The sequence below is a fragment of the Sturnira hondurensis genome, unplaced genomic scaffold (genome assembly GCF_014824575.4).
Source record: "Sturnira hondurensis isolate 20B ecotype Veracruz unplaced genomic scaffold, ASM1482457v3 Scaffold0010600, whole genome shotgun sequence".
NCBI classification, from domain to species: domain Eukaryota; kingdom Metazoa; phylum Chordata; class Mammalia; order Chiroptera; family Phyllostomidae; genus Sturnira; species Sturnira hondurensis.
In genome coordinates, this window is record NW_028083231.1 from 20882 (window position 1) to 48503 (window position 27622).

At 51.9% G+C, this 27622-nt stretch overlaps 2 protein-coding genes across 5 annotated transcripts in view; one reads left to right on the forward strand and one right to left on the reverse strand.

Annotated features, from left to right (window-relative positions):
- Nucleotides 1-4260: 4260 nt before the first annotated feature.
- On the forward strand, nucleotides 4261-16295 carry CCNQ (cyclin Q). Its single transcript, XM_037059234.1, has 5 exons — nucleotides 4261-4481; nucleotides 7725-7908; nucleotides 9777-9909; nucleotides 11814-12041; nucleotides 15760-16295. Exons 1-5 carry the CDS (start codon nucleotides 4328-4330, stop codon nucleotides 15847-15849), a joined length of 789 nt encoding a protein of 262 aa, XP_036915129.1. The 5' UTR covers nucleotides 4261-4327; the 3' UTR covers nucleotides 15850-16295.
- Nucleotides 16296-22294: 5999 nt separating this feature from the next.
- Nucleotides 22295-27622, reverse strand: part of ATP2B3 (ATPase plasma membrane Ca2+ transporting 3) — a 50083-nt gene continuing 44755 nt past the window's right edge. For 3 of the 4 annotated variants that reach the window (XM_037059236.1, XM_037059235.1, XM_037059238.1), the window contains one exon: nucleotides 22295-24268. In XM_037059236.1, the coding sequence (XP_036915131.1) occupies nucleotides 23948-24268 (321 nt within the window). In that variant the 3' untranslated portion in view covers nucleotides 22295-23947. The remainder of the gene's footprint in view (nucleotides 24269-27622) is intronic. The other variant, XM_037059237.1, reaches the window with a different exon arrangement.

The following is a 27622-nucleotide window of genomic DNA, read 5'->3' on the forward strand; positions in this document are numbered from 1 at the left end:
CAAATTGCTAGGGTGGTTGGTGACGCTGGCTGTCAAAGAATTTACAAAGAGAAGAAAGTGTACAGAATGAAGTTTTTATTCACTCCCCAAGAAAGGAGAGGGGCAAGGTGTGGAGAGCTACATCGGCATTGAGGGGTGGGGGCTTTGAGCTTTTATTGGACTATAGTCTAATTTTAAAATGTTGGAGACGGTGCTGTTGGGTAGCCCCCCGGGCAGCTGGGGCACTGTAACAGAGGCTGAAATGTTATCTCCTGCCTGTGGCATAGGGAGTGGTTAGTCATGTTCTGTTCTTGCTTTTCCAGTAACTTCCAGCCCTGGGGACATAAACTCAGAAGAGCAAAATGGCAGTCATGTTTCACAAGGTCATAGGCCCACTTGGAAAATGGTGCTGGGGTAGCACGTGGTGCTGGCTCCGTCCTTTCACATACAGCTTTGGAGATGTAGAGTCAAGGAAGGTGGGTGGGTGGGTAGAGGGATGAAGGGGCAGGGAGGGACTCCTGAAGTGAGGCTGCTGGGTTAGCTGATGGTGGGAGGGAAGAGGCGTGAGCAGCTGCTCACCCTGGCACGGAGGCGCTGGTGGAAAGAGGGAGAGGTAGGAAAACACTGGGTGGCAGTGGAACTTGGTTCTTAAGCATTACGAAGATTCCAAGGGCAAGAGGCAGGACTGGACTTTGATGAGGCTGTCCTTCAATTGACTGCTCCTCTGGGGTGGAGGTGGGTGGCTCCGAGCACTTTGGATGTCCCCTGTCTTTGTAGATCTCCCAGGCTCTCCTTTGACCCTGCCTGGGCACAGCCATTCCCCTGCACCATAAATACCTCTCCCCTCTTGTCTTCCTTTGAGCTTCAGCCTGAGCCCCTCTCCCTCCCTCTTGTGTTAGACAATAGCACTCTAAGAGGGACTTTGTGGCTTACTTAGGGTAGAGGCACGGCAGTAAGGGTTAGATAAGGAAATAATACCACACAATCCTCTTCTGGTATGATTGTCCATCCCACCATTATTGACCGTTTTCTCTGGGTCAGGTCTGGAAATGATCCCTAGGAGAGGTCAAGGGTCCACGGGGTGGGGAAAGAGGGGGGATCAACATATCAGAGAAGGGGAGGCCCCCTTGTTTGGTGTGGCTTGATGATGGGAGATGACGTGCTGCTCAGGGGGTGACTAATTTCAATTGGTGGCTAGTGAATGATTCATTTATCAACCACGGCACCCAGGCTGCCTGCCAGGAGGATGCCCTGTGACCCAGGGCTTTAAAAATTAATGTGTTCATTGAGTCATTCCCTCAATTCACACTCATAGGTATCTATTACTTGCTAAGCCCAGACTCTTCACATCACAAAGGGCCCAGGGGAGAAGGAGGAGTTTGAGCTGCACTGTTTAACTGGCAAACATGGTGGGTGAGGAGGTGACAGGCAGGGGCCAGAGAAAGGGGGATACAATTTGGGTGTGTGCATGTGTGTACACATGTGAACCTCTTCATCAGTGGTGGGAGTGCCTGATGTGTGTGCACACATATGTTTGTGTGTGACTGCATGGAGAGCATGTGGAGTGTGCATGGATGTGGGAAGCTAGGAGGCAGCAGCCCGATTCTCCAAGACCCACAGCTCCTTTAGGTGGGTGCTTCAGGCTCTCTGAGTTTCAGCCTCAGGCTGGGAAGAGGGTGAAAATGTCATAGGTGGGCACAGGTAACCAGGTTCTTGGTGATCACAAAGAATTGAACCGAACACTCAGAGAGTTTATAGCGGAAAGAGAGAGAGCAGATAGATTAAGCAATAGTGCACGCCACAGAACATGAGAATGGATCAACTTTGAGCAGAGACTGACCCTCAGTGGCTGGAGGGATTCTATTCTTACAGGGTGGATACTTCCTCGCTAGTATTGGTGGGGTTTTATTGCACATGTACAAATAGTTATATTACTTTAAAGGTCATGCGGTCTTCCATGATTTTTCTTGACTGGCCACTGGAGAAGGGGGGTCCCACAATGTTAATTTATTATGATGCTATTATATCGAATCAGGGGTTATGTAGATGCATTCATGATTCACCATGACTCAGCGCTTTTCCAGAAAGCAGAAACAACAGGTCTTGGAACAGGGTCTCCGTCCTGTATCAGTGTCCTTTGTCTTAGCCCTGGGGCACCTCTGGAGTCCCCTCCCTTGTGACTATCTCCTGCCTCAGCACTGCTCCCAGCCCGGGGACAGATACCGAGGACAGATACTAGCGAAAGATACCAGCGACAGAGTGCTCAAGCGGTGACACAGGCCAGCCGCACAGGATCTGGGTGTTCTGAGCCCTTCCACACACGAACATGTGGGTTTCCTGCTCTCACAAGCAGGGACTCAGCCCAGAGGGCCTGAGCCTTGCCTCAGACAGAGGAAGCTAGGGAGAGGGATGTGAGGCAGAAATTCCTTCACTGGGTGGAGCATGTGCAAAGACCCTGAGCTGGGAGTCCATTTATCTTCAGGCAGCTACCCTAGGTCCTGCCATGAGTGTCAAAGTGGTGAGACCCGAGGCTGGCCGGTTGACAGGGAGACTCCACAAGGACTGACAGGTCAGGCCAGGACCTCAAGCTTTCTCCCAAGGTGAAGGGGGCTCAGGAAGGTGTTAGGCAGGGCGGGGCCCATTCAGCCTCACATTTTAGGGAGCTCACTCCGGTGGCGGATCTTGTGGGCTAAATAGTAGTGCCCCTGAAGGTGTGTCCATGTTCTAATCCCTGGAACCCGTGAATGTGACCTTACTTGGCAAAAGGGTCTTTGCAGATGTGATGAACTTACGGATCTTCAGATGAGGTCATCTTGGATTACCCTGGTGGGCCCCCAATACAGTAAGTGTCTTTATTTGAAGGTGGAGGCAGGTATGGGAGTAGTACAGCCATAAGCCAAGGGGGATGCCAGGGACCACCAAAAGTTGGAAGAGGCAAGAAAGGATCCTCCCCTGTTGCTTTCAGGTGGAGCATGGTTCTGCAGGCACCTGATTTCAGACTTCTGGCCTCCAGAACTGGGAAAGAATAAATCCTTGCTGTTGTAAGCCCCCCACCTTGTGGTCATTTGTTTCAGCACTCACAGGAAACTAACAGCTGATTCGGAAAGAAGACTGGGAGGAGCTGGGTGGTGGTGGGGATCTGAGGAAGGGGACCGAGGCCGGGTGGGTGGAAGGTGACTTTGGGATCCTCACTAGGGTCCAGTCACCCAGGGAGAAGGGCTTGGGAACAGTGGCATTTGCCTCTCAACTTCCTAGCTGTCTCAAATCCTATTCAACGGTATCGGAATGACCTCAGAGAGCTTGGGAGTCCCTTTGGTGAGCTACAAATATCCCTAATGCCTGACGCACAATTTCTTGTTTGTGCAAGACACTAATAAAACGCGGGATGTTTTTGTAAGTTAAATATTCATTCAGCAAACATTTATTAAGTTCCTACTCTGTGCCAGGCTGAAAAGTAACCAGATCCTGAAGGGATGCAGAGACAAACACCCCTGATGCCCTCATTCTGTGCACAACATTTCCTCTGGGACTCTTCTGCGTGTTCTGGGCACTACAGCAAACCTGGATTCGGTTTTACGAACCCTGACGCTGAACCACACGCCATCTCCTGTTGGGAGGCGCCCAAGCCTCAGCGTGAACTCCTGTGCGTGCCTTTCGCCCACGGCTTGGCAGGTGCTGCCAACTCTCCCCGTCCTATATATACTACGCTGGACCACCAGTCCACTGAGACATCTTAGTGGGACCCCCAGCTCAGGTGCCTGGGGGTGGCCTCGCTGCGCCCTCGCAGAGTGGCCCCATAGGTTCCGGCTGCCGGGGCGGGGTGGGGGGTAGGGCGTGCAGCTCCCTAAGGTGGGTTATGTGGCCTTCGGGGATTGAACAACTGTGGGTATAGCTCCCGAGTGCGGGGCTCTAAGTTCCCAAGGCCAGGGCATGAGGCGTCTGAAGGCGGAGCGGTCTGACTCCCAGGGGGAAACAGAAGGCTCCCGGGGGTGGAGCTTGCCTATTCTGGCGGCCGGGAAAAAGCCTCTAAGGCGCGCGGTTAGAAGTGACTCGTGCTTGCGAGCAGCTAGCCTCGGTTTCTGCGCCTGCGCCTGAACTTGCGCCATCCAGCTCAACCCTCCGGCCTGTAGCGCGCAGCCGCGCGTTCCCCTCCGCCGCTCCCCCCCCCCCCCGCCCCGCCGTCGGGGGCGGGAACGCGGGCCGGCCCAGGCGGGGCGGGGCAGGTGGGGCTGCCGGGCGAGGCGGGGCGAGGCGGGGCGAGGCGGGGCGGGGCTGGGCGGCCGGGCCCGCCGCTAGGACCCCCCCGCCCCCCGGGGCCGGCCACCGCGTGCTGGGGACTCTGGTTCTTATGGCCGGGGGGTTTGGGGCCTCCGGGCGGGGTCCCATGGAAGGCTTCGGTCTGGACTGCTATGGAGGGGGAGACGCGGCACGGGGAGCCCAGGGGTGGGCTGCTCCCGTGGCTAGGGTGCACTTCCGTGTAACGAGGTTCATCATGGAGGCAGGTAACCGTGGCCGGGAAGAGACCATGCCCTGAGCAAATGGGGCTTGGAGGCCAGGGCCACGGTGCTGCACTTTCACGGAGGCGGCCCTGGCCAGCCCTTGGGGGGCGGGGCCTGTGACCCGTGGCCAGCGTTGAGGGGCCCTGCTTGGCAGGGTAGGGGACTTAAAGGACGTGGGGCTGGCGCGGCTAGGTAGAGGGAAGAGACCGGGCCTGAAACGGGCCTCTGCTTTTCCCCACGCCCTGTGTATTAGGCTTTGTGCTGCGAGGTAGATGCAGTCATTGTCGTTTCATGATCCAGCGCTCAGGCCCAAAGAGACCGCATGGAAAGGAACTGGCTCTAGCTACAAGGTGGCCAAGTCGGGGCGCCTGCAGCTGGGTTGAGTGTACTGTACCTTTTGCCACACCTATCTGTAGCAACGGGGACGGAGACACTGTATGGTGCTTGGTTTTGTGGAGCCTTTTTTTTTAAAGAAAAAAAAGATTTTATTTTAGAGAGATAGGAAGAGAGGGAGAGAAACATCGATCGGTTGCATGTGCCCCAGATGGCGACTGAACCCACAACCCAGGCATGTGCCCTGAATGGGAACCAAACCCGTGACCTTGGTCTGCAGGCTGGTGCTCAGTCCACTGAGGCACACCAGCCAGGGCTCATAGAACCTTTTGAAGCATGCTCTTGGGTGAGGTTCAGGACAAGCCTTGTTGGAGAGGTCCTGTCACACTGAGAACCCAGGGTGCATCTGGCATTTTCAACCCTGCCAGGGTGTCCACAGTGGTTTGGGGTGCCACTGGTTCCAGGGCAGGATATGAAACCAACCAGATTCCTGCAAAAACATTATTCCTCTTAATGAGCTGAGGGACAGTTAGTTACTTTTTGTTACTTTGTGTGTGCACTTTGAGGGCGAGGGAGTGGGGTGAGTCTGCTATCAAGTGAAGGAGAGCAGAGGGTTTGTGGAATTGATGCAGGATCGTATTTCTAAGAAGAGTTGCAAAGTGTATCAGGAAGGATGGTAATGCCCCTTCAAATGCTCCATCCATCTGCTCCGAGGGTCCATGTAAACCAGGGAAGCATGCTGGCCTTTGAGACTTTGCTGTATAAAATAAGACCTCGTGGGAGGTCAGATGCAGCAGTACTACCTTATTGACATCTCTGGGAATGAGGGGGCCCATGTAGGAACTCTTGATGTAACAACTGAAGTTGAAACCTTGGAATGCTAAAAGCTCTTTAGGCATCACTTTTGAAGGGCTTCTTTCTAAAACTTACTGTGCATACTTTTTCCCTCTGTGCTAGGATGAATACTGGTCCTCCAGCAGTCCCCATTCTCAGCCTTGGAACCTGTGATTGTTACCTTATGTAGCAAAAGAGACTTGGCAGATGGACCTAAGCATCTTGCTGGGGGGGAACCATTCTAGATTTCCCAGTGGGCCTGATACACCCTTATTTTGCTATGTATAATGCACACTTTTTTACCCAAATTTTTGAGGGAAAAAGAAGGATGTGCATTATGCACAGGTAGTACTAATTCCATAACTAGATACGCGTTTTTCATTCTTTTCAATATTTGTTACATATAATTTCTTATACCACGGTAGGTTTAAAAATAAATGCTAAAATTCCTTTATAATACAACAAACAAGCATCTAAATATAAATAAGTAAATAATTGAATTTAAAAATAAAAAGAAAAGGCTTTTTTTTATCCTGAAAATTTGGGCCAAGAACGTGGGTGCGCATCTCACACGGGAATGCGTTATACACGGCAAAATGTGGTAACCACATCCGCCCTCAAAGAGGGAGTCAGGAAGAGGGGCAGGCAGAGGAGAAGGTCGTTTGATGGTGGAAGCAGACTTAGAAGATGCTGCACTGCTGGCTTTCAAGAGAGGAAGGGGCCATGAGCTAAGGACTGCAAGTATCTCTAGGAGCTGGAAAGGGCAAGTAAACAGATTCTCCCCTGGAGCCCCCAGAAGAAACCAGTCCTGCCAGGCACCTTGAGCTTAACTCTGTAAGACTCATTTTGGGTTTCTGACCACCAGGATTGTGAGAGGAAAAGAAGTATGTTGTTGTAAGCCACCAAATTTGTGGTCAATTGTTAATGTAGCCCTAGGGAACTAACACACCTTTTCTTTTTTAAAGATTTTATTTATTTATTTATTAGAGAGAGGGAGAGAAACATCAGTGTGTAGTTGCCTCTTGCATGCTCCCAACTGAGGGCCTGGCCTGCGACCCAGACATGTTCCCTGACTGGGAATCGAACTGACAACCGTTTGATTTGCAGGGCAGAGCTCAACCTACTGAGCCACGCCAGCCGGGGCCTAATATACCTTCTTAGGTGGAAGATGTTGAAGGTGATCTTAATGATTGTTGGTTGTTCTCCACCTTCTTTTTTCCCCCAGTTTATTAGATGTAATTTGACCTTATTTTGTTAATCCTGGTCCTTGTGAATTTGTTTTGGTTCTGTGACCCATTGCAGTGATTTCCTTAGGATCTGTCTAGGGATGGAGTCAGGGGTGGACCTTAACCCCTAAATCAAACCACTGTCCTCTGGTTTTTGAGTTCTGTTCACTTTTCAGTGTGTCAGTCTTCTGTGGGGCCTGGCTGGGACTTTTCTCCTGTTTTGCCTGCAGTTGCCTTCGGCAAGTATTCTGCATGTCTTTTCTAACCTGCAGACTAGGAAACGAGTGCTGAGTATAATCTTTAACTGTAACTTCAGGACTTGAGGTATCTGATGCTCAGAGGGCTTTTTTTGCTCCTGTCATCTTGGCAGGATTTCGGTGAGGTGAGCCGAGGGAACGGTGGCTCTCTGTAGTTGAATGCTTGTTAAGCAGGAAGCAGGCACGCAACAGCGTGTGGTCCTGTGCAAGATATTGTGCGGAAGCTGAGATGCCAGGTGCTAACCAAGCAGTGGTTTAAAGCTTCGCTTCACCTAGTGGGGTTTGCAGACCTGGAGCTTGGGTGTGACCTGGGAGCTGGGTAGGAGAGGAGAATTTGCAGAGCTATTGAAGCACTTAACGCACAAGCCACAGGGGCTTGTTAGCCCATTAGGGTATAAAAAGGCTTTCTCTAAACCCCTCAGGCAGATAGGGGGCTTGGTGAGAGACCCAGTAGTCAGTGCTAGCTAGGATGCAAGCTCTTGGTCTTGTCTGCACAGAGGTGTGCACCCTAGGGCCCAACTCAGCAGGTCCCCTCACAATTTAGGAGGGGATGAGTACTGGGTTGAGTTATTTCTCGCCTACTTTTCTCTTGGTAGGTGTCAAGCTAGGGATGCAGTCCATTCCTATCGCCACCGCCTGTGCCATTTACCATAAGTTCTTCTGCGAGATCAACCTGGATGCCTATGACCCCTACTTAATCGCCATGTCTTCCCTTTACTTGGCTGGCAAAGTGGAAGAGCAGCACCTGCGTACTCGTGACATCATCAATGTGTCCAACAGGTAACAGCTCCCTGGCCCAGGCATGTCCTGGTGTCCACCCGAATGGGAGGGCAGAGAAGGGTCCCACTGTGCCCTGCCTGCCAGGCTCCAGCAGTCAAGCTTAGAAGGAAGCACCTGGGTGATCTTGAACCAGGGCTGGAAGCACTAGCGGCAAAGGTGGGAATGCACCTGGTCTCAGAAGCGTGGAGGAGGAATCTGTGGGGAAGAAGCCTGGACCAGATTATGGGGAGCCTCAAAGGTCATATGGAGTGGGGAGGGGGTGGGTATGAAGAAGACCCTGGAGTCACGGTGTTGGGAGGGAGAGGTGTGTGGCTGGGGTAGAGGGAGCTGGGAGAGATGTGTCGGAGAAGGTTCCTCTGGAGGCTCAGACAGGACAGAATACACCATTTGGGTTTTGTGGGCCCCGCAGCTCAGCTCATCATATGGGGCGGGGGTGGACCCAGCTTGGCCTTCATCTTGTTTAGATGGTGAGAGAAACCCAGTTAGAGTTGCTAAGGAGCTTCTCCGGCCTTAGTGTTGGCACAGTGGTCCGTGGGTGGCACCCCTGGGCCCAAGGAACTGTGTTCCTGTTGGGGAAGGCAGTAGGGGTCCAGCCAGCCAGACACGCTGCGTCGAGGCCTGCAGGAGAGTGATTTATAGAAAGTTATTGACTAGCGGTGCGTCATAGCCTTTCCAAGAACTCTAATCATTAGGAAAGAAGACTATTTTGTGCTGTTTCTCTTTTAATAAATGGGTAACAGAGAAAGCACTCCCCACGGCCTAAAAGCATGACAGGTTCATGGTGTACCTCAAAAGACTAAGAGTGAAACAGGAGAGGGAAGTGAGGGAGGGTGGCGGGAGTCCACCCATAATTGCCAGGGCCACAGCAGGGAGGACTGACAGGAGAGGAAATTGGATGGATCACTAATTAGACATGGGGCCCCAGGTGGGGTTCTGTGGGAATTGGACAAGGAGTAATGAGCTAGGAAGGATGAGTCATCAGCAGAAAGTTTTGATTACTTGAGTGTGAATTTTGTTTTTGTACGTCTTGGTTGGCGATCCTGCAAAGGGGAGAGTGTTGCAGACATGTATGGTGTAAAAAAAGGACAGAATGATCTGGAAAGAAAGAAAGACAGTTTGGGAAATACTAAGCTGACATACATTCACTCTCCTGTACACGTCATCCCCGTGGTGTTTGAAGACCTTCCTTGTGCCCAGAGCGAGAACCCTGGGCATTGCCATCCCAGGTGCTAAAAACTGTCCCTGATGCCAGGCTGCCTGTAACAGGAAACACAGCTGACGCGGCCTGCCAGAGCTTCCAGTTCCTCTGGAGGAATTGCCAACAGCCTATCCTTACACTGTCTTGCTGAGTGATATGGGACTAAAACTAGAAGTTGGCTTCTTTCCTTCGTCAGTTATTGTCTTCATCCTGTACACTAGACATATAGATGAAGAATGATTTGTAAAAACCCAAGTAGAGCCCTGGCTGGATGGCTCAGTTGGTTGGAGTGTTGTCCTGTACACCAGGTGGTTGCAGGCTCCATCCCTGGTCAGAGGGGGCCAGAGGGTGTGAACTAATGGGAGGTGACAGAGGCAACGGACTGATGTTTCTCTCACATGCTCCAGCTCTCGCTCCCTCCCCTCCTCCCTCTCCCCGTCCCCCTCCTCCATACCGCCTCCCTCCCTCTCCTCTCTCTCCTCTCTCTCTTCCCCCTCTCTCTCTAAAATCAACATATCCTTGGTGAGGATTTCTTTTAAAAAGTAGAATGACACTATGTTAATTGTATGGCAGAAGGACATTGGGGCTTATATCTGGACATCAGGTGACTTCAGGGGCTCCTCAGGGCCACCTCTCTGGCTGCTGTGAGCATCACCATTTCTCCGTGCAGGTACTTCCACCCAGGCAGCGAGCCCTTGGAGCTGGACTCCCGGTTCTGGGTGCTGCGGGACAGCATCGTGCAGTGCGAGCTCCTTGTGCTGAGGGTGCTGCGTTTCCAAGTCTCCTTTCAGCACCCGCACAAGGTATGAACCTCTTTGTTCTTTATACCAAAAGTGCACCCATCTGATCTTTGAGAGCAGGTGCGGGACATAGGAAGAGCAGGGTCACAGGGGGACAACCGGGTGACACACAGTGACTGGCTCAGGCGGCCTCTCCTGTCCCACTCAGGGTTTTCTCAGGTTCTGCCTTTCTGCCTGCTCAGCTGTGGCCATGGGTTGGGATCCATGTGACCCCCTGAAGCCCTTGCAGATCCTGTGACCCACATAGATTCTGTGCTCAGTGAGCCATGGGGAAACACGGCTGGTTTCGTGACCTGCCAGAGTTTCTGTCCCTGAGAGTTGCTTCTCTGTCTCGGAGCTCGCATCCAGTTCAGTTTTGCTTAGAATTGGAAACCCATGAGAAAAGCCGGGTCACTCGAGTTAAATAGCACACTTTTGACTGCTAGGAACATGTAAGTCCCGACAGAAGCGCTGTCTCGCATAGCTGTAAAAGGGACCCATTAAACCCTTAAGGCACTTGGAGATTATGGCCTGTGGGGGCGGGGGGAGGTTGTGGAGCTCTCTGCCAGAATTATTACTTCTTTTTAATTGAATTTTCATTGAGGCAAGTGTAGATGTACAAGCAGTTGGGGAAAGTAACAAAGATATCTCATTTAAGATAGAGACTTTGCCCAGTCTCCCTGAATGGAAACATTTTGTAGAGTTGATACGATGTAGCTGCCGGGGCGCGTGGCACGGCTACAGTGCCCCTGGTTCGTGGGGTACTTGGGCATGACTTGTACGGCGCTAGCGCCATACGAAATAATTTTATGGCTCGTGTGCCATGGTGGTATCTCAGTTAACTATAAAACAACTCCATCACCGCAGGGGCCCCTCATGTTGCCCTTTTCATAATGTCACCCCTCCCTTCCAAACCACGGACGTGCTCCTGGCAACACCTGGCAGAGATTTCGAAGGCGATTTTAAAACAGTTGCGTGTCCCTGTGCTGGCCTGATGCAGGGGCAAGGCAGGAGGGCCCCGGCTCTGTGGGGCAGTCACGGAGCAGTCTGGGGAAGGACAGCACACACCGGGAGCGGGGCCTTTCCCTTTCATAGGGCTTAGGGCAGGCATGAAGTAGAGGGTGAATCCCTTCCTCCACATGTGCTGGAGCCCCATGCATGAGTGTTCACACCTGTTGGGTAGGCTTACTAGTATGTTCAGTTGATCAGGAGTTTCACACGAAGCAGCTGTCTTCCCAGACAGCTGAGCTGGAAGGTCATTTGTGAAGTGTTTACAGCCATCAGTGCTATTGCAAAATGCAGTCACCTGTCTCTGATTCTCCTGAAAGCAGGCGCCCTAGCACCGGCTGGCCCCAGCCTGGGCCTGGGCGTACGGCACCGTGTTCTGTTCTTCAGATAAGGACGCTCTTCCTGGAGCTTGTGTTTGGGGAGGGGCAGAGTGATTGCTGACAGTGGCCAGTGCAGGACCATGTGGTGGAGAGGGATTTCCATTGGGGTGGCCATCAAGAGTGGCCCAGGTGGGGATCAGGAGCAGGGCATGGAGGACAAGAGTAGGTGGGCACATAGGGATTGGGGCAGGAGCGGAGATGGTTTCAGGCAGAGGGAGTGAGTGCCAGGGCCCTGAGGAGGAGCGAACCTGGTGCAATCAGACACAGTGAAGGGGAGTGGGGTTTGGGCGATGAGGCTGAGAGGGGGGCTGGGCTTGGGTGCCAGTGGAAGGCACTGGGGCTTTTTTCTAAGTGATGCGGGGCACCATTGGAGGGTTTGACTGGGAGGTCACTGGATTCAATCTGTGTTTTGTATACATCAAGACAGTTTATGGTAGAGTGGCTGGCAGGCAGAGGAAGCACAGTGCCTCACAGTGAGGAGGTGGGTGACTAGGGACCAGAGCCCTGAAAGCCAACCGGCTGACTGGCTTGTCTTTGCAGTACCTGCTCCACTACCTGATTTCCCTCAAGAACTGGCTGAATCGTTACAGCTGGCAGCGGACCCCCATCTCTGTCACGGCCTGGGCCCTGCTGCGAGACAGCTACCATGGCGGGCTGTGCCTTCGGTTCCGGGCTCAGCACATAGCTGTGGCAGTGCTCCATCTGGCCCTGCAGGTGTATGGGGTTGAGGTGCCCGCCGAGGCGGAGGCTGAGAAGCCATGGTGGCAGGTGAGGTGATGCTCAGTACACTGGATGTGTCCCCTTCCTTTGCCTAAGGACCTTCACAAGTCTCTGTACCTGGGTGTTCACGTTCCTTTCTAATAATAAACCATAAGAGAGGTGAGGGCTACTTGGGAATATCGCAGCTTGAAAATACCCTGTAATTTCTAAGTCGAAGGCAGAGATTCTCCCCCTTGGCATTGTGGGCACTTGGGGCTGGGTCATTCTCTGCAGTGGGGCATCCTGGGCAGGGTAGGGTAGGGAGCAGCGTCACTCCACGCAGTCAGAGCCAGGGGCAGGTTCCCCACTAGTCACGACAACCAAACTTGTCCCTTGGTATTGCCGAGTGTCCCAGGGTAGGGGTCCCCTCCCAGCTGAGACCTTCTGAGCTCAGACAAACACTTTTGTTGAATTGAATGGGAACTTGGCATAGTTCGGAGATGAATAAACCTGGCTTCACACAAGAAGTATAGAGGGTGCTCTAAAAAGATGGGTGGATGATAGATAGGTACATAGATGGTAGAGGTAGGTAGGTAGAAGGTAGATGAATGGATACCCTAGATGATAGGCAGGTAGATCGATGATAAATGGGCGGGTGCATGAATAGGTTAGGTAGGTGATAGGTAGGTGGAGAGAGATGAGACTGACAATTGATAAATCCCCATCTCCCCAAGACCTACAGAATCCAAAGTAATGTTTGTAGATACTGAGTTGAAACCTGTCCATCCAAAGGGCTGTGCTCAAGGACTTCTGCAGTCTTGTCAGATGTTCCCTGAGTAGTCCCACTGTTTCAAAATGGGATTTTGAGATCATTTTGGTTTTTTCTTTCCCAAACTTGAAGTTTGCCCTTCCTATCTTCGTGAGACGTTATTGCTTGGCCTTATCCTAGAATGAGGTTCTTTTGTAAGCAGAAGTTCAGGTAACTGAAGGTCTCTCCCTTTGGTACATCCCCCCCTCCTCCACAAACCCACAGTGACCAGAAACCTTTGAAATGTGTCATTTATTTCCCTGGAGGGAATGTGCCCCATGGGTGCCTTCTTGGGCCTGCCCCTCATTCCCTCTCCCCTCCTGCAGCTCTTGGCTTATACGGTGCCTCTGCCTTTCCTGACACTCCCCCCCCCCCCCGTCTCCCCCCATGGGAGACCACAGCCTTCCCTGCCCTTGGCCCTGCCCGCCTTTATTGTCTGTCCAGTCTCCGCCCCCCTCCCCCCCACTTGCCAGACTGTAAGCACCTGGAGGCCAGGGGTCTTGTCTGCTTGATCGACTGCCCCAGGCCCAGTGCCTACACCTGGCATGTAGTAGGTGCTCACGTATGTGAATAAATGCATCCATACCCGGGTCTTGGGCCACGTGAATCCCCCAGCAGTATGGGGATGAAAGGGCATCTGTGTGGACAGAAATTATTGCTCCGTGCTGGGGCTTCTTAGGGAGCTCCACTTGTGCCTGCAGTGCCCCCGCTCTGCTGGGACTGCCACTTCCTGGCCCTGCTCTCCGAGAGCATCTGGTGGGCATGGAGTCCCCAGTCCCTTGGGTGCTTGGATCCACAATGTTGTCACTGGTTTCCCATTGTCCCTGCTGGTTGTCCTCTGTGTCTGCCTTCTCTTCACTTGCTCCTGAACTTCACGGGGCGCCACTGTACCACTGCTTCACACTCTCAGCCCTCACGGGATCAGAGCGCCAGGAAGCAGCGCCACCATGAGCTTGTTTTCCGGGCGCCACCGACTTAACCAGTACTCTCACAACCGGGAAGAAGGGCCCTTTGGGGGTGGTGTGCTCGTATTTACTCAGCTCTTCACCTTTTCTGGGTGGCTCTGGGCCCTTGGCACTGGGAGCATCCAGAATCCGGACACCTTTTGAACTCAAGAGTGGTGAAGGCTGGCTCCCAATGATGTCTTGCCTGCCCGGCCCTGGAACACTTATGTCTGATTTGCAAACCACTTTCCCTGCTTGCATGCTCTCTGCCTGCCACTGTCTGCCTCGCTGTTGTCACTTGTCTGCTGTGGGCTGGGGCTCCACTGTGCTGGTCAGGAGACCTAGCAAAGCTTGACCTGCTCCCCCGCTGCTAGCCTGCCAGCACTTGAGTGTGCTGGTCACAGCAGGCCTTTGCACCAAGCCTTGTTGAGCCTCGGGGTCCATGAGGCACTGCCTCTAACTCGGTAGTATGTTGCAGAGTGTGTCAGCTTCTGTCCTCTTTAACGTTGAATCCTATTCCATGGTCTGGATGGACCACATTGTGTTCGTCCAGCCCTATATGGAGTGACACCTGGGTTGCTTGCAGTTTTTGGCCCAAACTACTTTTAATGGTCACTTCTCAGTTTGGGGTCTCCGGGAGCACACAGGTAGTGGACAAGGACAAGCCCATATTTCTGAGGTATTTGTTTTCCACCCGGAGCCCAGGGTGAGATGGACAACCTTCCTGAGCCAGGGCTCAGGGGGTGTTCAGGTCACTGTTTCCCACCTGAGGTGGTAGCCTGTGGAGGGTCCTATGAGGACTTTGGAAGGGGTGGATTCAAGTCCAGTTTCTGTCCTGGCTCAGCCCCAGGCCTGACCCTCATGGCACCTTGGTTCCCCAGGCAGCAACCCTGTGGCCCGGCATCCCCCTGGGGACACAGCATCTACCCAAGGGCTCTTTGCGTTGCTTGCTTTTTGCTTCCCATGTCATCAGGAGCCCCCAAGAACACCCCCAGGCTCAATGCTTGGCTAGGAGGACTCACAGAACTCAGAAAAGCCGTTACACTTGTGGCGATGGTTGTCAGGGTTAATTACAGTGAAAGATGTGTATGTAGGGCGGGTCCAGGAGAGACCAGGAGCGAGCTTCCAGGTCCCCCGCCAGTGGAGTCATACAGATAGCACAGTGTCTCTCAGCAATGATGTGTGACAACGTGCACAGAGGGCTGCCACCAGGGAAGCCCCCCTGAGCAGTGGTGCCCAGGGACTTTACTGGGAGTCGACCCTGCAGACCTAGAGCGGCCATGTGGGTGACCTCAGCCACTCAGTCTCCAGCCCCTGCAGGTCAAACTCATATGTTCTGTCCAAGCCCCCAGCAGAGTGCAGTCTGTTGTCGGCACAGACTACCTGGCAGGGCCCTTGTGCCGGGGGCCTAGAGTTCCCCTCCCAGGAGCCAGGCAAGGGCCACACCTTCCTTGGGATCATTCAGAGTCAGCCCTGAGCTGCACTCTTGGTTTGGGCCCCTGGGGACTCATCTTACAAGTTTGTAATCTCTGGCACAGTCAAGAGGATGTTTTGTCCAGACTATAGAGCCAGATCCACGTGTTCCCCATGGGCCAGCCTAGGGTGGGGTGGGGTCCAGGTGATCTAGCATGTTTACTTCTTGAAATAGAGTCCTCTCCCTTTCTCTCCCAAGATTCCCAGAGATCTCCAAGCTGAGAGAGGCCAGGCGGAGGTTGTGGGGAGGCAGGCGCCCGTGCTCGTGGCCCACCTCTGTTACCAACTCCCTGGGTAACCCAAGGCGAGTCTCCTGTCCTGTCTGGGTCAGATGATGACCCAGGCCTCTTCCACGTGAAATGTTCTGTGATCTGCTTTGTGATCAACTTTGGTAGGCTGGAACTGAACTGGCGTTGCAGAGAGCCATCATCATTTTCCAGTAGTGAAGTCCTCATGCCGTTCCCCCCCGCCTCCCCATGCAGTGTGACTCTGCACTTAGTGGTGGGAGCCTTGTGTGACACGGAGGGAGTCTAATCAGAACCTGTTTCCTCCTCCTTTCTAGGTGTTCAGTGACGACCTCACCAAGCCAACCATTGATAACATTGTGTGCCATCTCATTCAGATTTATACCATGGACACGGAGATCCCCTAAGGTCCAGGTGCAGGCCTGCCCAAAGAGAGGCCTGAGGTGCTCGGCTGCCGGGGGATGGTGCCACCACATTGCCACCACAGCCAGTGCCCAGAGCACTGGCTGGGAGAACTGGTTTCATGCTGCTGGAGATGGGCCGGTGAAGGCAGTGGCATGTTGCCACGTTGAGTCGAATGCCATGACTGTCCCCGGCAGCCATGGTCCCGACAGTGACGGGAGCTGTACCCCTAAGCAGGCAGGCGTGTGCTGTGTGGGGCAGCTCCGAGGCATCCGTATCTGCCTTTGTCCTTGGATAGGACACAGACTGCCATCGAGATTTGGAATCATTGGAAAGAACATCAAAGAATGGATGGCACGGTACTTTGGGGGATATTTTTTAAAGGCCAGATTTATAGAAAGTATAAATAGATGAAGTTTTATTTTGTTTAATAAAAGATGATACAAATGAATGGAGACACCCTGGCTTTGCTTTGTAGCCAGCGCTGCCCTGGGGTGTTTCTGGGTGCTGTCCAGACTTTGTTTCTCCTTCCCTGCTCTGCTGTCCACGTGGGACTGCGCCTTGTGCTCCCAAGACATTTCTGGGGAAGGCCCTCCATCACTTCTTGAGGGCATGACGGCACAGCACGGGCCCGTGTCGTGGCGGTGTTTTCTAAAGGAGCCCACACGTCGTCACTGCTCTACCACTGGGACGTTTGCAGGGCCTGGCGATCATCCTGTCTGGGTGAGAGAGAGCATACATTTTGGAGAGGGGGGGTTAGAGATTATTGTGTGGGTTCAAAACACAGAGATCTGACTGAAATGTAATTAGGAAGTAATACATTTAAAAAAAACATTTTATGTATTGATTGGGGGGGAGGGAGATCCATTTGTTGTTCCACTACCTCATTGGTGGACTCTCGTATGTGTCCTGACTGCGGATGGAATCCACAACCTTGGCACATGCAGACGACATTCTAACCACGTGAGCCACCCGGCCGGGGCAGACGTAATAAAGGTTTAGTGTTGAGGTACTGAGTCTGAATGGGAAATGTAGAGAATCTCAGAGCCATGGCACCTCCCCCCCCCCCGTCCCCAACTCCCACTCAAAAGGCACTTCGTGAAGGACTGCTCTTGGGTGCGTCAGGGAAACAGACCAGCCTGGGTTCTTCTCCCTGCGAACCCCCACTGGGCTCAATGAACGCTGGTGGGACCGTCCTGTCAACACATGATGGCATAGGGTCTCGGGGACTGTCCCAAGCACTTCTCTTCATTTGGGAGGTTGTCACCAGGGGACCATGGGCTGTGAACACTGGCTGCCATGCCCTGTGGCAGCCACTGCGGTGAGGGGTAGCTGAAACACCTGGAGTCTGCGAGGGCGCTTTGGGGCGCTCATCCCTGGTTGGCACAGGAAGGGGTCACACTTGTAACAAGTCAGGCAGTGCGGCTTGCTTGAGTTTACAAAGTATGCTATTTATCTTCAGCGTGAGGGATCCAAGTAAATGTCAGTAACTGTCCCCCTTTTCATTGTGTCCTTTTCACATCTGCACACCCAGCTTAATTGGGAGCCCTTGGAGGACAGGGTCAGCGCCCAGGTTCGGGACCCGGGGTGAGGGGCCCAGCCCAGCAGGCCTCTGAAGACAGCTTCAGTGCCCATACCGGTCCTGTCTGCCTTCTGCTGCTTAAAAGGCACCTTGCCTGTGCCATACCCTTCTGCCCTGCAAACTGGGCCCCGGCACCCCCGGGCCTTGTGTTGTATTGACAGGGCACTGCTCTTGGCCAGAGCTTACCATTGATTTGAATGGACCTAAGAGATGGGTGTTTCGCTTATTGAATTCTCTGTTGTCTCTGCCCTGACAAGGTCACAGACTCCTATAGAAGCGTTCATTTCTTTGGATCTCCTCAGGTTCAGCCGCCGAGGCAGCTGGCCCCATGCAGTTGACGGGGCCATGTTCTTAACTCTCAGAAGGAAGAAACCCCTGGTCTGGATGGGAGGGCGCTCCAACTCTGCCTGTTCCAGTTTGTCCCCTCCCTATACCCTGCCTGGGGACAGATCAGAACCAAATGGGGATGGTTGGATGAAGCCCTCTAAGGATTCAGCAAGCATCCCTACCACCCCCCCCCCTCCACTGACAGCCACCATACCAAACCTGGAAAGTGTGGCCTACAAAGCTCTGGGTGGCAGGGGCTAATGCAGTCTCTGCGGAGATTTTGTGGGTCTAGGTTTCCTTTCCCAATGACTGGATACCAGGTAAGTGGCTTTCTCTCTATGGGACTCAGTTTCCCACTTAATAAATTGAGCAGATTGGACCAAATCATCTCAGGCTGCAATTGTTATTTTGAAATCCCATTGTAAAAAAGCGGGGGGTGGGGGTGGGGGGAGGTGGAGAAAGCAAAGAAGAAGAAAAACCAAGAAATGAAAATCCCTTGACCTGCCTGTGTACATGTCACACTGTCCTGGGGACTTGCTGGCCCCTGGGCCTGTCATCTCAGTGTTTGCCACTCTGTGTGTTTTGCTGGAAGAATCACACCTTTGGTGTGCGTTGTCATTGGAATAGAGATGAAGGGAAGGCCTTGGCATGTATGTGACACTGTCTGGGAATATGTGACTTGCCAGCCCTGCTTTGTAAGGACACTTGGCCATAGGATATAAATTACAGTCAGTGGTACAAGGTGACTTTTCTGTTGTTCATTTTGGCTTCCTGTAACTGAGGCTTTTGTAAAACGCCTAATGGGGATTGAGGACATACACCCTCTCATCTCCTTTATTGTAAGTTCAAAAAGGTCAGCAACGGCAGATCAAGAGGATTTTCTAGAACCTGAAGCTTCCAGGAGCGTTGTAGTCTACAGAAATTTTTTAAAAAGAGCTTTCAAGAGATTTTGAAAAAAGATTTTATGTATTTATGTTTTAGGGGAAAGGAGGGAGAGAGAAAGGGAGAAAAACATGACTGTGTGGTTGCCTCTCTCATGCCACCAACCTGGGACCCGGCCTGCAACCCAGGCATGTGCCCTGCCTGGGAGTGGAGCTGGTGACCTTTCAGTTTGCAGGATGACGCTCGGTCCAGGGAGCCCCACCAGCCAGGCCTAGAGCTCATCTTAATCATTATAAAGTGGTAAATGGCTGAGTCTTACTCAACATGTCAACCTGGTAGAAGGGAGAGGGCAAACCAGGTTCTCTGAGGGACTTGGCCTATCTCTTCCTTTTCAGCTGTGATGGAGTGAATGGTGTCCCCAGAAGAGGTTCACATCCCACCCCCGCTGAGAACAGGTCCTTATTTGGAAATGTGGTCTTTGCAATGTCAAGGTTATACGAGATCCTTCAGGAGTAGGGGGCCCTAATGCAACATGACTGGTGTCCTTAGAAGAAGAGACATGCACAGAGGGAAAAGCTCATGTGACAACAGAGGTAGTGATGTGGCCGTGAGCCAATGATTGCCGGCCACCAGCCGAAGCTGGAAAAGACAAGGGAGTTTTCTTCCTTAGAGCCTTGGAGGAAGCGTGGCTCTGTTTACTCCTTGCTTTCAGACTTCGGGCTTCTAGAGCTGTGGCAGGGTAAATGTTCGTTGTTTGAAGCCCCCCAGTTGGTGGAACTGTGTTATAGCAGCGCCAGGGAAATCCTACGTTGCCTTCCCCCGAGCACCAGTATGCGCCCTTGCTCCCAGGGTGTCACTGGGTGATGAAGCTGGTGTTGGCTTTGTGGATAGATGAGTGTTGTAGCGTTTCCTTACCCGAGCCATTTGGCTAAGTACCAATTTTTCCCCATGTCATATTTGATACTGCGAATCAGTGGGAAAAAGAATCCCTAGACACAGTGAACCATTCTTTTGAGGGAGCACAATACCTCTCCATGAGGTGCTCTCTGGCATTTGGCCTAATGCAGACTTACATAGCTTTATGGTTTGAGTTGGACTTGCACATCAATGAAGAAGCAAGGGCTCTTTGTTATTTGTTTGCTGTTTGCAGCTATTTATCCTTTGGCTTTTTTTAGAAGTGTAGGTTCTGGTGGTAGGGAGGGAACTGAGAAGCCATTTTTCTCCTTTCTTGGCACCCTCCCTGGAAAATGCATCCTCTGGCACTGCCAAGTCTAAAAGGGTAACGTGCAGAGCAGAGAAATAGAAATACGAGGAAATGGGACGCAGGGAGTCTAGGAGCCATCGCTGCAGTAGTCACTTGCAAGTATCAGGTCAGCACTGACTTTGTGGCTCTGCTGGTGAAGCAGAGGGGGTGGGACGCATCTAGACCACAGATGTCCCCGTGCACAGGTGCTCAAAGACACCTGGTGAGTGAAGGAATGAATGGCAGAATGACTCATGGAGCAAGTGAATGAGTAAAATAATGGGTTTTCTTTCCATGGCTTGGGGTTAAAGAAGTCTGTGATTATAAGCCTTGGGTACCACTTGGTGGGGATGGGAGTGGGTGGGGGAGGGTGGCTGGATATAAAAGGTGCAGGTGCTGTGGTAAACGGTTTGGCAGTTCCTCAAAAATGTAAACATAGTGTTACCATATGATCCCACATTCCCAACTCTGGGTATATACCCCAATGGATTGAATGCAGAAACTTGAACAGATATTTACACACTTGTGTTTACAGCAGCAATGCTCACAGTAGCCAAAAGATGGAAGCAACCCACGTGTCCACTGATGGATGAATGGATTAACAAAAAATTGTCTATCCATGCTACAGAATGTCATTCAGTCTTAAAAAGGTAGGAAATTCTGATACATGTCCCCACATGGATGAACCTTGAGGACATTATGCTGAGTGAAATAAGCCAGTCACAAAAGCACAAACGTGATTCCATTCTGTAAGGGTTCTGGAGGAGTCAAACTCATAAGAAAGTAGAATGGCTGGTGCCAGGGACTGGGAGAGGGCGATGGGGAGTCAGTGTCTCATGGGGACAGACTTCAGTTTGGGAAGATGCGCAAGTTCAGGAGACGGATGGTGGGGATGGTTGCACAACAATGCGAATGCACTTAACGCTGTGGAACTGCTTAAAATGGTTATGATGGTAACTTTCATATTGTATATATTTTACCACAATAAAAAGAAGAGGGAGTCTACCCGTGTGCCAGGTTCTGCCATTGGGGTTGGTTTGCTGGCATTGAGTTGTCGCGATCATCTCTAGTCTTTGACCCACACCCTCCTCTGAGGACACACCGGGGGTGACAGGCCAGGCCCTTCCGGGTCAAGACAGTTAGAGGACTACCATGCCACCCTCTGCCAGGAGTGCCTCTGACCCCACCGGACGGGTGAACCCCTTCCGTAAAGACTAGAAAGGCAGAAAGGAGGCTGTATGGTCAGGGGAACTCCACCCCTCACGGGGCTAGGCCTAGCTGGGCAAAGCAGAGGAAGACACTTCCCTTTTTTCCCCCCAGATGATAATTCACCAGAGAATAAATCACACACATCACCCAGACCAGGATTGTAGGAGCCTTTCATTTTTTTTTTATACACAGAAATTTTGGTCTATTCTTTAATTAGGAAATTCAACTACAGACTTTAAATTATTATGCATCTGTGGTCTTCCTCATTAAGATAGTTTTGTTCATCTTTATAACAAGCAGATAAAAATGTAAAACATTTAATAACTGAACACAGTAGACCAAGCCATTCCATATAATATAATGTTTTACAGAGAGGGGCTCCCTGATGAGACAGGTCCCTTGGCCTGAAGAAACCAGAGCAACGATCCGAGGTCACGGCCCCCCTTTTCTGAACCACACCCCACGGACAGGCAATCTAGGGACTAAACAACTGACATGTACGGTAGGCAACTTTGTACAGCAGCAGCGAGGGTTGTTTAAATACATGTGGACCATCTGTTCTATCAATGTGTCTACAACAGAGTGAAAAGAAGCCCATGAGTGTAGCGTTATGGAGCTTATCTTCTTCAATTGAAACGTTTCCAATTTTATTTCTTGTTTAAGAACACACAGACCCTCAACAAATTGAGTTGCCCTTTTTGTTGTGGTTGTTTAAACAAGGACATAGGGAACAATTTACAAATGGGTAACATTCTCAGTGTGCCCTTTGGAAGAAAGGGATGGCTTTAAGTTATCTGTAGCTGGCATTTTAAGTGGGATTTTCTTTTCTAACCGAAATTCCTTTGCCCGAGATTTGACTACTCCTGCTCAGGGGTAACATGGCATTCATGTTAACGGCGGAGTCCCAGCATGGATGCTTACAGATGCAGGTGGAGGTAAGATAGGACCCCGCCTGTGGGTGCCGGAGGAGGGGTGTGATGGGCGGACCAGCCTTGCTACCAGTCCAGCTGCTGCTCAGCTGCTGAGTGTGCCCATCTGCACCTGCGGTTTCCACTCTGACCCTATGGCCCTCAGTTCTCAGCTGACCTCCAGTGGCTCAGCCTCAGGACCGAACCACAGGCACATGGAGGAACCGTGGCTGGACCCCAACTGCCTCCCTGAAAAATGTGAGACAGGTGAATTCAGATGGTAAAAGAACCCTTGCTGCTTTTTTTTGCATTTCCCTCCCTGGCTAAGGTGCATTTGGGGGAAACTGACACTTGATACACTGGGTTCCCACACTGCAAAGCGGGGGCTCCCAAGGGAACAATCTGCGGAGTCCGGGGCCAGCTCTCCCCACCTGCAGGCCAGGTGTTTGGCTGATGTGGTGAAACTGACCTCCTCAGCCTTTCAGACTCATGAGAAAGGGCCACAGGTGTGATTAGAGCGACAGCCACGAGGTGCCATGGCTCCCAGGGGCTTTGCTTCAGAATCTGTTTCCCTGATGTCTCTGTAGGTGGCTGCAGACACAAATGCATGTTGTCATGGGTCATAGTTGTCTTTGAATGAGAAGACTTGGGGTCAGAAGAGTGCTTTGGCGAGTTGTGACTGAGAACTTTTCCCCGCTCGCTTTATGGGCGCCTCAGCAACAACTTGTTGGCATTTGCCAAAGCAGAGAGTGGGAGTCTAGCTGGAGGCGCCGAGAGGGCTGGGGTCTGCATTGCAGCCGAGCCAGCTAATCTTGGGTTTTGATGGTACCTCTTCCTCTGCTTTCTGGCTGACTCTTGTCACTGCCCCCCCATTCAGGGTCCCCCCATGGGGTCACAGGTGGCAAGGGGCAGAGGTTCACGCTCTTGATGTTGAATTAAAGACAAAGAAAGCCCACCAGCCAGAATTCAGCACTTGGAGTTGAAATGAAAGGAAACTGAAAGCAAAACTCCCCCTTCTACCTCCTGTAAGGGATCCTTCTTGTTAATACTTTGGTATTTTCCTTTTAAATAAAAAGTCCATCGAAATGATGTTTTCCCCTCTATAAGCTGAGGTCTCAATGTTCCAGTTGTAACTTCTTTCACTTTAACCATGTCCTTCTCTCACCCGACCTTCTGCTGGGACTCTCAATGGTGACTTTGCCAGGAACGTGCCAGGAGGAGGGAGAACAGAAGGGAGGAGCAGGGGAGTCAGGGATGGGGCAAGCAATCAAAAAGATATTCTTGCAGTCTAGTTCCCTGAAAAAAAAACCCGCCACAATAAATAATGAAATTTCAAAGTAAAAACACTGATAAGAGGAATGGAAATATCATGCCGATAAATAGTTCCTTATTCTTTAAATATGCATCTAGTCATATATGTACGTATATGTCTATATGCACACACGCACACACAGACTGCACATGTGTCCTGGGGATGGGGTGCTTGGCAGTTCTGGTATGTTTGCAGGCAGCTCCCTCTGGTGGCTGTCTGGTTAGGGGCATCCTTCCCATTCCTGCAAAGCAGTGCTTGGCCTGTTTTCCTTTTGTATGAATCTGTTTATCCAATTGCTGTCCAGTGGGTGCAACAAAGTTCCCAATAAAACAAAACCAACCGCCTACCCCACCACACAGCCCAAATGACAAACATCTGGTGGCATTGTCGTGTTCACTAAAAAAAAGCTTTGATAGAAAAAAAGGGGGGAACACAGCTCTCCTTGTTCTCTTGTTTTTCCTTCCTTCTCCTCCTCCTCCATTTCCTTGGTCCTAGGTAAGAAACCTTGAATGGATTAGCTTCTTGCAAGTGCTGTGCGAGCAACATCTTCAGCTGCCTTGGCTGTGCCCTCCTTGCAGGCTTGTGCATCCTGCCTGGGTGCCCATGTGTGCAGGGGTGCGCGTGCTGAGAGCAGTTATGCTTAGAGGGACGTCTCCACGCTGTGGAGCGGACTCCCGGGTCTGGAAGAAAACACTGACGAGGTAGCTGACTTGGTGCCATGCGTGGTCAGGTAGATGCCGCTGTCTATGGCGTTGTTATTCTGGTTGGGGGATGGGGGTGGGGGGGCACGCAGGTGCTCCTCGTTCTCATCCACGTCCGTATCATCTATGAGCGGGATGTTGTGGGTGTAGTCATTGATCAGAAATTCGGGCGTTGCCATGAAGTTATGGATGGAAGTCTTGGATTCCGGTTTCTCCAGGCCTTCATAGAGCGAGCTACGGAATGCTTTCACCACTCGGATCTAGAGCGGGAGGTGGAAGGACAGGAGCCCGAGGTGGGAGCATGGAGGGAGGGAGGGAGCAAAGAAGGAAGGAAGGAAAGAAGAAAGAGAGGAGACAATCAATGGCAGACTGGTGCTGGCAAGTTCCACCCACGTCAATGGCAGAGGGGTCACTGTGTGACAAGTGTTCATCCTTTGGATTGGGACAGTTGGGGTGGCTCTGCCTGGCTGCGGTAAGGATTTTCAGTTTGGGTCTCAGTCTTGTCAACTGATCCACATGCAGGAAAATTGACAGTGGCTTTCTCTAGGTTGATCTGGGCAGATATTCTGGAACTCAAGAGTGACAGAAGCACTGGGTTCTTGGCTGCTTCCTCTCCTTTCCCTGTCCTACGGGTGGTGCATTGGTAACCTTTCTTGAGTGGATCTCCCTTCCTGCATTCTCTAGGGACCTCTTCTGTGCCCTCCCAGCTCTCCTGGCCACAGCCAGCACCCGCATGCCAGACCCACTGGCCACCAGTCCCCTTGCTAAGCCCAGCAGCCGTTTCTGTGTCTCTATCTCATTTGACCCCTCAGGGGCACTCAGCACAGCCAACTGCCTCTTCTGGAAACTTATCCTGGCTTCTCTGACATTTCCCAGGCCTGCCCCCCCCCCCCCCCACCTCACAGGCTACTCTGGCACCGTGTCCTCTACTGCTCTTTCCTCTGTCTCAGGGTGCCCCAGAGTCCTGGCCTGGCCCTGACCCTCTTCCTCTCTGACCATACCGCCAGGTCCACCTCCTAGTCCTGGACATGGCTCTGGGACTCATCTCTCTATAACCAGGGACTTTGGCCCAGGCTCTTCCTCAGAGTTCCAGGGTTGAGAGCTTTTCAGTTCCCCACCTGGAGGCTTCCATAACTGAAAATGGCCCCGGTTTTGATTTGCACCCACTAACTCTGTCCTGACCAGATGCCATGATCCACTGCAGTGATTCCCTGTGTCTCTTTACAGCCCCCTGGCCCACATCTGGTGCATTTGACTGGATCATCATTTCCCTCAGAAGACCTCTACCCATGTATCTCCTATCACCAGATGCTCTTTGAAATCTGGTGCAATCCGCCCCTCCAGCCTTTCTCATGCTGTGTGCTCCTCTCTTTCACTCTCCAAGACAACTTCTTTCAGTCCGTCCACTAAGGCTTTTCTACACCTGTTACTTGGCCATCGCACCAGCATCTGTAGACCTCAGATTAGTGTAACTTCCCACAGAGGAGCTTCCCACAATGTCCTGCCCCCAGACATGGTGGGCCTCTGAGCCCTGCATCTCCTATAAGACCTTGCTCCAAGAATTAGCTTCCAGGTCTCTCTGACCCCTCCCTTCGCTGGTGCTCCACCCTCACTTACGGTTATGCTTAAGTCTCACCAGGCCTACCAGCCACAGAGTTGCTGCCTCTCTTTTCTCACCTTCTGGTCCCCAGCCTGAGCTCCCTCTTGTTTCTAGAAGCCAGAAACAACAGGAAGGCCTTTGCTGGGCCCCACTCGAGCTAGCTGGCTGAGATGGGGAAGCCAGCCCCTCCCTTTGTGAGTGAGTGAACACAATGTGAGTTCCAAAGTCATTCTAGGTCCAAGGTTCTAGGATTTGGTTTTCTTGGTTTAGATAAGGTGTTGGTAAACTGTGGCCCAAGGGCTGACTTTGGCCCTCAGCTGTTTTATATATAAAATTTTATTGGCATACAGCCACACCCTTCATTTATGCATTGCCTATGGCTGTCTTCAAGATCCAAGGGCAGGGTCATATAGTTGGGACAGAGACTGGGCCTGCAAAGCCCTTTTTTGGAGACTTTTGCTGCCCCCTCATTTAGACCATGAATCACATTGTTTTCAATGAGTTCCTTTCAACCTTCTAGCCTCTGGTCCCTAGGCATTGCTCCACCAAGCACAGTGCTCATAGGTCAGTTTAAACCAGGCAAACCTCACTGTCTTTCAAGTGCAAAATAGTGAGCCAAAGAGCTCCATAAAATTGAAATTTTCTACCTCCATGTATTAAATTCAGTTAGGATTTTTCTCTGAATTTACAGGGAAGCTACATCTTCCAGATTGCAGATGGCGAACTATTTGCCCTTAATTCCCACAGACAAGCTTTGGCAATAGCGGTAACACAGGAATTGAGAATTGTTTGATATTTTTAATAAAAAGAAACAGAATGTACTTTTTGTAGCCATTGCAGATATGGCTTCATTATTTGTGCTTTTTCTGGTGCCAGAATTGTGGGGGAGCCACCAGAACACCAGCCATGGCTGTGGGGGAGTCCCCATTCCAACTGTCGGCCACACCCCTGAAGTCACAGGAATGAGAGCAAGCTGCAAGCTGCTGCCCTTGACTCTGGGAGCCTTTTGTGGTGGTTTTTCCAGCAATGGTCTGGTGATTCTGGTTATACTCTTTCCCTTGCTGAGCTGGTCCTCTCACTTGGACCTGGGTCACATGATCAGGCCAAGTTCCCCCCCCTCCCCCCGCCACTCCCCTGCCCTGCTCAAACCCTGTGGTCTCCCTGCCCCTGGTTAAACTCCAAAATCTTTGCCCGAAAAGGTTAGTAAGCCCTTCCCTTCCCAGCTTATGCTGTCCTAGCCTGGAAGGTTCCTTCAGGGTGCACCTCATCGGTGTAATCAAAGATGCACTTTTATGACTGTCTTGTCACTGGCCTTGAGAGAGGGATTGTGTCTGCTTGTTTGTTGCCTACTGGCATGGAGCAGTTGCTCAGTCACCAACAGGGGTGCCAGGGCTGGCTGCTCAAACATTCTGCTGGTGGGGACTTTCAGTTGGGCTTGTGCCATCTTGAGAGTCTCTTACGGTTGACCTGTAGGTTCCATTCCCCTGTATTCACATCTTGGGCTATTAACAAAGGGCTTGGCATTTGTCTTATGATGGGGGTGCTTCCAGGCCACTCAACACTGAAGGGCGTAGTCAACTCCTGAGACGCTGGCTCAGTGAGAAGTGGCAAACATTTCTAAGAGGCACTCACCCTGGGGGGCCAAGCTTGCACATGGGGTCCAAGGGACAGCCCTGTGGTGGAGTTTAGTGTGTCCCAGCAAAAGCATGACCGAGACTGAGTGGAACCAGTGCCTTTCCCCAGCACATGGCCCCTACTGCCTCCTCAGGTTCTTATCCTGGCCTGGGGTGGTCCCAGGGATCCAGGGTGGGGTCCTCAAGGCAACCTCTTTATCTCTACCACTCCCAAAGGGACCTCGCCTCCCTGAAGACTGTCTGTCAATGCCGCCTACAGCCCACAGACCACCTTGATGTTACACATGCCCTCTGTACCACCTCCACCTGTGTCTGTAGCCAGGGCACACCCCTTTCCGGCATGCTAGACTTCTGTGCCTGCTGCGCCTTCACCTCTTGTC